Genomic DNA, 12,418 nt, shown 5'->3' on the forward strand with positions numbered 1-12,418 from the left:
GAACTGGTCCAGACCAGTCCAGACCAGTCCAGAACTGGTCCAGACCAGTCCAGAACTGGTCCAGACCTGGTTCAGACCAGTCCAGACCAGTCCAGAACTGGTCCAGACCAGTCCAGACCGGTCCAGACCTGGACCAGACCGGTCCAGACCAGTCCAGACCTGGACCAGCCACGGAGCTGATATGGACCAGAAGAAGCTCTGTGAAATATAAAGTCTTATCTTTGGAATTTGAATATAGTTATTTGATCTAAAAGTTAATCTGTCTTTGATTTACCGGCCACAGTTCACACTGCGTCTGAAGTTCATCATGACAGATCAGGTTCTTCTGCTCACACCTGCTCGTTAAAAAAGTTACTTTTAACACAGTCTATTTTAAACTTTAATCTTTATCTGATTAGTATTTTATTCCTTCAGTTCTTTACAGTGATTTGACTTCCAGATGGTCGAACTCAACCACACTGATGAGAAAACCGTCGTCTGAGTTTAAGAACTTTCGTCCTTCAGGTCTGAAACTTTAGAAGCCGTCATAAACACTAAGTATTTTGAATTAACTCAAATAATTATACTGCAACATTTCATTCTTATATAAAGTCAGAGTTAATATGCAGGATTATTATAGAGTGTAAATGTCTGCAGAAGAACCTGCTGCTGTGTTCAGCCTCTCTCATGTCTGCAGCTTCACTGTCGACTCACGTGGCTTCTCCACATTGTAAGAAAATCACAGTGACTTTAAAAGACGTTTGCATTTTTTATTCATCCAAAGTAACAAATTCAACCAGCCGTAGAGCAGAAGTGGTTGTTCCTGACCCGAGCGTAATCAGAGGGAGAGAGGTGAACTTAAAGATGCTTGAATGAACCTGCAGGTGGCTGCAGTGACCCGAGGAGCCTCACCTGCACCACGTCACCTGCAGCCAGCGCCACCCGCCTACATCTCAACCTCAGTACCATCAGTGATCTTAATCCGGGCCGTTACAACCCAGTCCAGGATATAAGGTTAGCAGTTATTACAGCCAACGAGTCTGTGGGGACATTTACAGGCAGTTCTGTGGCGACTGATCAGATATTTGAATCAAACCGTGACGTTTCCTGATAATCCACAGCTGGATTCTGTTCCTGCGTCTAACCGGAGCGTTCACACAGCGTGGTGACGAGAGAGAAAGAGAAGATTCAACTCAAACTAACTGAACTCATCGTGGTTTTACTGAATATACGTGACATGAACTGAACATTTATTCTGGAGGCCGGGCTGAAGTCAGACAGACACCAGTTTGAAATGTGTTCGAGAATAAGCAGCTGTTTATTTAACATCTACCTGCAGTCACATGTCTGGAGTCCTGCCCGGTGACATGTTGTGTTCTGTCTGCAGATGATTCAGATTATCTGAAGTAACGTTTAATGACTTCCTGTGTTGACGACGTGTCTGTAGCAGAGTGCTGCAGTGCTGCTGAGGTGGTGAGAGGTGGTGAGAGGTGGAGGTGAAGTGGTGAGAGGTGGAGGTGAAGTGGTGAGAGGTGGAGGTGAGGTGGTGAGAGGTGGTGAGAGGTGGAGGTGAGGTGGTGAGAGGTGGTGAGAGGTGGAGGTGAGGTGGTGAGAGCTGGAGGTGAAGTGGTGAGAGGTGGAGGTGAGGTGGTGAGGTGGTGAGAGGTGGAGGTGAGGTGGTGAGAGGTGGAGGTGAAGTGGTGAGAGGTGGAGGTGAGGTGGTGAGAGGTGGAGGTGAGGTGGTGAGAGGTGGAGGTGAAGTGGTGAGAGGTGGAGGTGAGGTGGTGAGAGGTGGAGGTGGGCGGTGATGGGTTGGTTGAGAGGTGAGGTGAGTGGTGAGAGTGGTGAGGTGAGGTGGTGAAGTAGGTGGTGAGGTGAGGTGGAGGTGAGGGTGGTGAGAGGTGGAGGGTGAAGTGGTGAGAGGTGGAGGTGAGGTGGTGAGAGGTGGAGGTGGAGGTGGTGAGAGGTGGAGGTGAGGTGGTGAGAGGTGGTGAGAGGTGGAGGTGAGGTGGTGAGAGGTGGAGTGAGGTGGTGAGAAGGTGGTGAGAGGTGGAGGTGAGGTGGAGAGAGGTGGTGAGAGGTGGGAGGTGAGGTGGGTGAGGTGGTGAGAGGTGGTGGTGAAGGTGGTGAGAGGTGGAGGTGAGGTGGTGAGAGGAGGCATGCAGAGATGAATTAATAATGGCCGCCTGCAGGTGAGACAGGTGTGAACGCACAGGCAACAATGCATCTGTCTGCTGACTGAGAGCGTTGTAAGTGTCTATGAGCGCTCTGGTCGGCAGCGCTTGGCCTGATAATGGGAGCTGCTCCTTGAATCGATGTGTAGGATATCTAGTTTGTCGGAGGCTGACAGCCCCGCCGCCTCTCCTGAATCTCAACTCGTCCTCACAGTTAATTCAAAGCAAATATTAAGCAGAGGAGCTCTTTTTAAGTGGGAGCTGGCAGATTGTCAGGCCTGCTGAGGGAAGTTGGGGAGCTCATACATCTTGTTGCGGAGCAGATTGCGCTCGGTGGGTGATGCACCTGGCATGTTTAACCCCGCTGCCCAGGGCTCCTGTGAAATAAGAAGGGCACCGGTCCAAAACTCTGCTTTCTGGTGCCGATCATTCCTTCCCTGCTGGCTCGGAGGACTTCCTCCTCATCAGAACAGACATTGTGATGGATGTGTGTGGAGCGCTGCCGAGCGTCTCATCAGTGCTATGATGTCAAATTACAAGACGAGCAGAGACCCTTAAGAACAGACGGCACAAATTGAGACGTAGCATCGTGCCACCGAGCCGAGCGCCGTTTAGCAGCAGCTGCTCGCTTTGAAGAGGCGACGAGTTCTGATTGATTAACTTTATAACGCTCCTCTTGAGGGACTCTGCATCTCTGTGGTGGACATGTCCAGACACACTGACCGGATCTGTGTGCCGAGTTTAGTTTCACTTCAGTCACTGCTTAAAATCATCTGGTACAACGTCCACAGGCTGTTCAGGAGACACCTCATATCAGAACCGTGGAGCCCGGTGGGCCGAGGGAAGACATTTTGTTTCCTGAGTCTAATCGGAATCATTTTCTCTCCTGTGTTTATGATTTCAGACCTGCTGGGAAGAAAAGTTTAGCAGGATAATCTTCATACGTTCCTTCATTTTTTCTTCTGAAACATTTTGTTTTCCTCCTGAAATGATTTCACTCAGTTTCACTCGTCGGCGTTTCTCTGGAACAATAAATCACACAGATGGAACAAAAACTGAAGGAACGTATAAAGATTATCCTGCAAACCTTTTCTTCCCAGCAGGTCTCAAATCATAAACACAGGAGAGAAAATGATTCAGATCGGACTCAGGAAACAGATCACCAGACTGGCCCCTCGGGGCTTCCGTACCGTACAGAGTAACGTGTTCTGATCTAATCTCCTTCCTCCTGTTTCTGCCTCCCAGGAGCACCAGAGACAGCGACGCTGATGACGAAGACGACGGGCGCCCGGTGAGTCGAGGCTGCACGCTGCAGTACCAGCGGGCCCTGGTCAAGGTGCTGACCCAGTTCCACACCACCTCCACAGAGGGCACCGACCAGGTCATCACCATGCTGGGGCCCGACTGGCAGGTGGACGTCACAGACCTGGTCCAGGACTCCCTGAAGGTGGCCGACCCCAGGATAGCAGAGCTGGTGGACCGGACGGTCCTGGTGGGTCTGGAGCTGGGATCCACTGTGCTGAAGGTAAGAGGTCCAGTTCTATTTTCATGCTGAGAACACTCGTCGACATAATGTGTTTCATTACAAGTGATGATGTCAGGACTTCATGGTCTTCTTTGGTCCTGAGGTGTGTTTGGGCTCATTGTCCTGCTGCAGAACCGGGTCAAATCACAGCGAGACTAAAAGTGACAGAGGGGCCGAAGCACGGAGCTCCAGCTTCTCTAGTTTGTAGATTTAAACAACCTTTGTGACTCAGACAGCAGACAGCAGAGCCCAGCCACCCTGAAACACAGAGGAAACTCTCAGAATCACCATGTTCTGATCCAAACCGGTCTCTGTCAGTGTGCTGCAGAGACACATGTATGAACTGATGTCAGACCTTTTAAAAGAAGTCTGATTGTGTAATTGTTTGTGGTGATATCAGCCTAAACTTTCCCTTCTCTGTGCGTCTGCTGTAAAACACACCCTGTTGTCTCTGGAAGTGTCTCCTGCTGTCGACGTCCACTCGTCTCTGACGTAGCGCTCACATAAATGCATCAGCCGCGACACGTTCAGAAGTCCACATAAAGGCAGCGGCTCTGTTATAACTCCTGGACGGTGATTTACGCCGCTGCGCTGGTCATTTATGGGGACAGGGAGAAGTAACGGCTGGTGAGAGTTTAGATGACGGTGAGAGATCACAGTTTGAGCCTGTCAGGACGGAGAATGGTGGTCTGATGGATGCGTCTGATGATGGAGGAATAGGGAGGAAAGATATCAGTCAGCGATTCATCATTTTAAATGAGCAATGGATCATTTGTAATCTGTTGAAGGCTATGAATAATTATACATCAATTTAGCAGCAGGCCCAACTCGCCACAGCCACTCACAGCCGAGCAAACAAATAAATAAATAAATAAATAAATGATTCATCCATCAAACAACTTTGTTTGTATGGCTCAGAACAAGATGGAGGATTACTCACAGCTAATGTAATTGGATTACAGTGCTGAAGAAATAAAGATTCAGGGCTCACTTGTGTATGTGACGCTCACCGTGTCAGATCTCCAGTCGTTCATATTCAGAGATCATCGAGGTTCAGACGCGCTAACAGCCATGTGAGGCTACACTGCAGCCACGGTGCTACGTAATGCTAACAATGGCATGCTAACACCAGCATGCTAACGCCGGCATGCTAACGTGCTCAAAATGACAGACTAGCACCTTGTTGCCAAGACAACGTGTTCACTAAAGCCCTCGTGTTCTGGGTGAACGTCCTGTCTGTGGTCCACGACACTTTACCTGCCGCTCTACATCGTAAAGGGGGCGGAGCCACAACGTCTCATTCTGTCCAGGACGGTTTTCAGTGTTAGTTCAGGTCTTTGATTCGTTCTTTGGGGGACATGAACGTTTCTGTACAAACGTCTGATAACACTCATGTCATAGTTGTGGAGGTAGCTGACATGGCTAATGAAAACGTGTTTACAGGCAGATTTCTGTTTCAGTTCTGTGTTACGCATCACCTCATGATGTTTAAGGCGACTGATCGCTGATCGCTGGTCTCTGAGATTAAACCTGCAGCAGCTTCGTCCCTGCAGGTGTGAACGACGACTGGCTGGAACGTGAGACTACTTTAGAGAATCCCTCAAAGTGTCCTGATGAAAGAGAAATGAGATCTCAGTGGTATCTCCGTCCTTTCAACACCGATGATTGATGGCTTACAAAATTCAAATCATGGAGAAGTCACAGTGAAAGATTTCCAGAGTGCAGAGCCGATCTCACAATGAGGAGTGAAATGATTCTGCTGATTCTGTGAGATGAGCTGCGTACGGCCCAACAATGGGCCTCACTAAACTTCTCTTCTGTGGGAGGATTTGAATCTTCTCTGAGTCGTCTGATTCAAACCGTCCAGCAGCTCATGAATATGAATACAGACGGAGCGGCTTCTGTCCACTCGCTGCGATGAGCCTCCACATCAGATGATTCTTTTCTGGAGGGATTATTGAAGAATGAAGTGTTTCTGTTTGGATGTGACGGACAGACGGAGTGTGTAAAGGTTAAACTGTAAAGCTCTTAATTATTGTGTAAAGTGTGAATGTCCTGTGATCACGAGGCACAGACACTGTCTCAGAACTCAGCAAACCTGGTGGGAGTTTTAATCCAGAGGATTACTGAACAGTCGCTGCTCCTCCAAGTGAAGCCAGAGCTCAGCGTGAGTCCTCTGATCTGATTACTTCATTAATATCTGCAAACACCAAGCACTCGTCCACAGAGCAGAACACAAACCGGCCCGACTCCAATCTGCAGAACCTTTCACCTCCGCAGGAAGTCATACGTCAATATTAACTAACAGAGCGATTGTTCCCTCAGTGTGATCCTGAACACACTTAACCACTATTTAGACATGTGGCAGAGTCAGAGCACACCAGCTGGACGTGGGGTAGGTCTGCAGTACAGTGTGCACAGTGTGCAGTACAGTGTGCACAGTGTGCAGTACAGTGTTCAGTACAGTGTGCAGTACAGTGTGTAGTACAGTGTGCAGTACAGTGTGCAGTACAGTGTGCAGTACAGTGTGCAGTACAGAGTGCAGTACAGTGTGCAGTACAGAGTGCAGTACAGTGTGTACAGTGTGCAGTACAGTGTGCAGTACAGTGTGCAGTACAGTGTGCAGTACAGAGTGCAGTACAGTGTGTACAGTGTGCAGTACAGTGTGCAGTACAGAGTGCAGTACAGTGTGTACAGTGTGCAGTACAGTGTGCAGTACAGTGTGCAGTACAGAGTGCAGTACAGTGTGTACAGTGTGCAGTACAGAGTGCAGTACAGTGTGTACAGTGTGCAGTACAGTGTGCAGTACAGAGTGCAGTACAGTGTGCACAGTGTGCAGTACAGTGTTCAGTACAGTGTGCAGTACAGTGTTTAGTACAGTGTGCAGTACAGTGTGTAGTACAGAGTGCAGTACAGAGTGCAGTACAGTGTGCAGTGCAGTGTGCAGTACAGTGTGCAGTACAGAGTGCAGTACAGTGTGTACAGTGTGCAGTACAGAGTGCAGTACAGTGTGTACAGTGTGCAGTACAGTGTGCAGTACAGAGTGCAGTACAGTGTGCACAGTGTGCAGTACAGTGTTCAGTACAGTGTGCAGTACAGTGTTTAGTACAGTGTGCAGTACAGTGTGTAGTACAGAGTGCAGTACAGTGTGCAGTACAGAGTGCAGTACAGTGTGTACAGTGTGCAGTACAGTGTGCAGTACAGAGTGCAGTACAGTGTGTAGTACAGAGTGCAGTACAGTGTGCAGTTCAGTGTGCAGTACAGTGTGTACAGTGTGCAGTACAGAGTGCAGTACAGTGTGCAGTACAGAGTGCAGTACAGTGTGTACAGTGTGCAGTACAGTGTGCAGTACAGAGTGCAGTACAGTGTGCAGTACAGAGTGCAGTACAGTGTGTACAGTGTGCAGTACAGTGTGCAGTACAGTGTGTACAGTGTGCAGTACAGTGTGCAGTACAGTGTGTACAGTGTGCAGTGCAGTGTGCAGTACAGTGTGTAGTACAGTGTGCAGTGCAGTGTGCAGTACAGTGTGTACAGTGTGCAGTACAGTGTGCAGTACAGTGTGTACAGTGTGCAGTGCAGTGTGTACAGTGTGCAGTGCAGTGTGTACAGTGTCCAGTACAGTGTGTACAGTGTGCAGTACAGTGTGTACAGTGTGCAGTGCAGTGTGTACAGTGTGCAGTACAGTGTGTACAGTGTGCAGTACAGTGTGTACAGTGTGCAGTGCAGTGTGCAGTACAGTGTGTACAGTGTGCAGTGCAGTGTGCAGTACAGTGTGTAGTACAGTGTGCAGTCAGTGTGCAGTACAGTGTGTACAGTGTGCAGTGCAGTGTGCAGTACAGTGTGTAGTACAGTGTGCAGTCAGTGTGTAGTACAGTGTGTAGTACAGAGTGCAGTACAGTGTGCAGTCAGTGTGTAGTACAGTGTGCAGTACAGTGTGCAGTACAGTGTGTACAGTGTGCAGTGTAGTGTGCAGTACAGTGTGCAGTACAGTGTGCAGTACAGTGTGTACAGTGTGCAGTGTAGTGTGCAGTACAGTGTGTACAGTGTGCAGTGTAGTGTGCAGTACAGTGTGCAGTACAGTGTGTACAGTGTGCAGTGTAGTATGCAGTACAGTGTGCAGTACAGTGTGCAGTACAGTGTGTACAGTGTGCAGTACAGTGTGAACAGTGTGTAGTACAGTGTGCAGTGCAGTGTGCAGTACAGTGTGCAGTACAGTGTGTACAGTGTGCAGTACAGTGTGTACAGTGTGTAGTACAGTGTGCAGTACAGTGTGCAGTGCAGTGTGCAGTGCAGTGTGTAGTACAGTGTGCAGTACAGTGTGTGCAGTGTGCAGTACAGTGTGCAGTACAGTGTGTACAGTGTGCAGTACAGTGTGCAGTACAGTGTGGACAGTGTGCAGTGCAGTGTGTAGTACAGTGTGCAGTACACTCAGTATACACTATATAAATGACTTGTGGTGCTCAGACTCAGGTATGAGTTCTCTGATCTCCTCACATGAATTAATGAAACGTACAGATCCTCTGTGTACTAGAATATTCAGACAGCATCTATAGATTCCAGATAAACATCTCTGTGTTCATTATGCAGGATGAGACTACATCATACATCATAACTTACTGTACCAGGATCAGTGTGTCCTGACCTGGAGGACGTTCATCATGTGACTTTCTCCTCTTTCCGTCTCTGAACCCACGTTAGATTTACAGTTGGACACATAAAACAGTTGGTTGGGGTAGGAACGATCTGGTTTGACTTAAATATCTGGATCTGTGTCAACAAATATTGGCTTTTGTTGCCACAAGTTTTCCAAATTTCTTTGATAAAAAAAAAGTCTAAGAACTGTCTGGAAATGTTCCAACTTTTCACTGAAAACATCCTGATTTGTTAGCACAACTCATCTGGAAACGTCCTGATGTCTTTGTCCACAATATCTAGCTGTGTGGACAAAGTTACGGCAACGTCACGTGACCATGAAATGACTGATGTGATGAACTGAACATGATGAAACTGCCAACATGTGATTCCTCTATATAACGTTGATCCGTCTAATAAAGTTAAATCGGTCCCTGAAGAACCCGTCTGACTGCCGAGACGGTCTGCAGGCGGTTCTGGAGCTGTTGAGAGAACCTCTCCCTCGCTGGGCCTGCGGAGGTTCGTCTCCCAGCTGTTGCTCTGTCTTGCTCTGCAGTGGGGGAGGATGTGTAATTGCCTGAGAGTTTACACGACGGTAAAAGTTGAATGTGAGGGTCGTGTTTTCAGTTTTTCTTGTGTTTGAAGAGGTATTACATTTATATTTCATCAGTTCATCCTCGTGGAAGAGAAGCACTTTGTGTTTTGTGCAAACAAGCATGAAGAGGCCGGATACGTCTCAGCGCTCGTCGATGTTAATTACTCTGATGGAAAGTCTAATGAAAAACGCCCGTCATCTCTGCAGAGATGAAGCTGGAGCTTGTCGACGTCATAAACGTAACCACACTAAATTGATCCGTCGCTTAAGTCCACAAAAAATGGATCACAGTTCAATTTACTAAAGTTCTCCTCTGAATGGAGAAGGTTTTTCTTTATTGATCCAAACACAGGTTACTGTCTGCTGCTGTTAGTTGAGGCTCCGCATGTGAGACGCTAATTAAACACACTTTACTTAAACAACAGTCAGAATCATGACCGCAGATAAAAGTGGCTTCAGAATGTAAACTCAGTCAAGTGCTGAGTCAAAACATGCAGACACATATCTGTTTTTACAGAATGCACAAGACTTGACTACATGACCCCGAAACAGGATCATTGAGCGTTTACAGTGACTGAAGCTCCGCGATCATTTCTTAAGAAACAAATATAAAACCAAACGGTGCGTCGACGAGCAGGAAGCTGAAGATGTCTTTCAGAAAACGCTCAAGACGGAAACTTTGTACAAAGACGTTCTCTCACTGCTGCTCCACTTTACTTTAATCCTGCAGGAGGCAACTTTAACTTGAAATCTGCTGCAGAGTAATAAAGCCTAATGAAAATACTCTCATCACAAACAGGGCTGAACAATATTCTGACGTCTTCGCTAGAATATCAAAAATCTGGAAATGTTCGGCTGCCTCATCGTAAATATCTGGTAACTAATAATTGATAATGAAAGTACTCTTGATAACTGAAAGCTGAATGTTTCTGAAACAGTGTGCGGCTCTTACAGGTCTTACAGGTCTGAACGAAGTCTTAAAGTCTTAACGAGGAATGTCTCGAGCAGCGTTCACTTCTTTGATGCGTCTGCTCCTCTGTGGTTGTGCGAGGACGGCGACTCCTCAGGTGTGTCTCTGAGACTCTATGAGGTCTCCATGAAATATGCAGCTTTCATGAATAAATCTTCAGCTGACATCCTGCTGAACACACAGCAGAAGTATGATTTATGATTTATTGAATTCAAAGCTTTGAGAAGAGAATCATTGAGAAGGTAATGTGCTGCGATGTGATTAACACCCAGCGAGACTCTGCCGGTCCATCTGCTGCTCGGACTCGTCGTTGACCCGCTGTTTGAAGTAGAGTCGCCACTTCCTGTGAAGGCCAACGCCACCGGTGACGGATAGACGAGCTGCGAGCTGAAGAACATGTGACTGCTGTCAGGCTGCACTTCACCTCCTCTGAAGCTGAAGGAGCTCACAGCTGCAGGAGACGTGGATCAGCTGATCACTCTGGATCCAGAGTCCCTCAGTGTTTCCTGTTTTGAAGGACAGGAAGTCGTTTCCTCCGTCCCGGTTCTGTCCAGTGAGAATGACAGTTTGTATAAAGACCAAATGTTGTCAATGGCTTGTGACACTGCCAGGAATAACAAAGTTACAGAGGAGGACCAGTTCCATTCTGCCTCTGATCTGCCAGCAGAGGGAGCAACAGAACCGACTGGACCGGTGTTGGTACCGCTGTTCAGCTCAGTGAACCAACAAACAAAGGCACTGTTCCAGAATCTGTGTGTAAAAGAGTGTTTTTATTTTTCAGACATGTTAAAGTGTCTGAAAAATGAAATCATGGAGCGAGAGGTACCAGCGAGACGCCGCAGAGGCTAACAGCGCTAACGTTAGCCCGGACGTGAGGGAGTCCTGCTCCCTGATCCTCGCTGATTACCACCCGTCTAACACCAGAACAGAACATCCAGCAGCCAGAACAGAACATCCAGAACAGAACAGAACATCCAGAACAGAACAGAACATCCAGAACAGAACAGAACAGAACATCCAGCAGCCAGAACAGAACAGAACAGAACAGAACATCCAGAACAGAACATCCAGCAGCCAGAACAGAACATCCAGAACAGAACAGAACATCCAGCAGCCAGCAGAACATCCAGAACAGAACATCCAGAACAGAACAGAACATCCAGAACATCCAGAACAGAACAGAACATCCAGAACAGAACAGAACATCCAGCAGCCAGAGTTTCTCCTGATGATCACTGCAGGTTCAGACACATCACCAGCAGGCCCGGCTCCAGTGGAGACCGGGTTAGTTGGTCGGTCCAAGTTGAAATATCTCAACAAGAAGTGGACGACCGGCACCAAACTGAGCAGACTTTGTCTTCAGTGATACGTAACGTGGCCTCCAGCAGGTGGACTTCTGTGGTTCTGAATGAGATGTTCTCAGGATGAATTCTAAGAACTTTAATGATCGGTTTGTTTTTTATCAACAACATTTAGTGAACATTTTCTGTTTGCGTGCCTGAAAAGCTGACGACAGCTCAGCCACGTATCCTGAGGAAGTTAAAGTCATGAACCAGTACCGGGTTCTACTGATATTAGATCAGTTCAGCTCGCTCCACCGACCCACACCAGAGGAAACTCATCCCAGAACCTTTCTCCTCAGACATGATGGGAAATGTGGTGAAGGAAAAAGCGGAGAAAAGTTGGAAAACTGAGAAGAAAAGCGAGCGGCAGCGTGTCGTCAGTGAATCCACGGTGGATACACGACAAACATCACAAACTGAAGAGAGCGAGAGACGGAACGTTCTCCTGGGTTTTTATTCTTAATGTGATAAAATCTTGTTTGAAGTTTAATTTCTCTCTTTAAGTGCTGAAGCTTCTCCCCGAGTATCGTTTTAAAAGCAGAAGACACATCAGAGCCGATAGAATAAATGATCCTCTGTGCCGCTGCTCCTGTCAATTTTTCATATTTGACTTTCTGGATAATTATTCAGACGTTGATTCTGACAGAGCCTTTGTACCACGACTCGGTCCCGATCTGTCTTATTAATAACTCTGAATACCAAGACGCTCTCCACCATCTGTCAGTCCTGCACCTGAACTGTTCTCAGCTTCAAACTGTTCAAATTAATTTGTCAGTGGATATAAAGATATAAACTGTCAGATCACACTGTTTATTTATACAGACACACACAGAGAGTGTGACGGCTGACGTCAGATCAGATCCCGTCCTCTCCACCAAGGTGTGCTGAGAGCCACCCACCAGGCTCACCGTCACACCCTGGGGTCCTCCTCAGCATCACTGTACAACTGTGATTCTGGTCTGGTTCTGTTTAGTCACTAGAACCGCTTCATCTTCATGTTTGGGCTCAGATTCCTGGTTCTGATGTCTCCCGGCCTCATTTTATCTTGGCCGAGAGAAAACAAGATGTTAACGAGCTAACCAGAAAGAGATGAATGTTCTTGTCTGGCAGAACTATGAATTATACAGCTGAACATCATGTTACAAATGTGCTGCCATCAGAGGACTGGGCCTGTGAACTGGGTCGTGTGAGGTTCTTACT

The 12,418-nt window shown here is 47.5% G+C and overlaps 1 protein-coding gene across 1 annotated transcript in view; it reads left to right on the plus strand.

Annotated features, from left to right (window-relative positions):
• Positions 1 to 12,418, plus strand: part of LOC115593875 (transmembrane protein 132E-like) — a 53,579-nt gene that overhangs the window by 24,612 nt on the left and 16,549 nt on the right. The window contains exon 5 of the mRNA XM_030437547.1: positions 3,399 to 3,678. Within this exon, the coding sequence (XP_030293407.1) occupies positions 3,399 to 3,678 (280 nt within the window). The remainder of the gene's footprint in view (positions 1 to 3,398; positions 3,679 to 12,418) is intronic.

The sequence above is a fragment of the Sparus aurata genome, chromosome 13 (assembly GCF_900880675.1).
Source record: "Sparus aurata chromosome 13, fSpaAur1.1, whole genome shotgun sequence".
Classification (NCBI taxonomy): domain Eukaryota; kingdom Metazoa; phylum Chordata; class Actinopteri; order Spariformes; family Sparidae; genus Sparus; species Sparus aurata.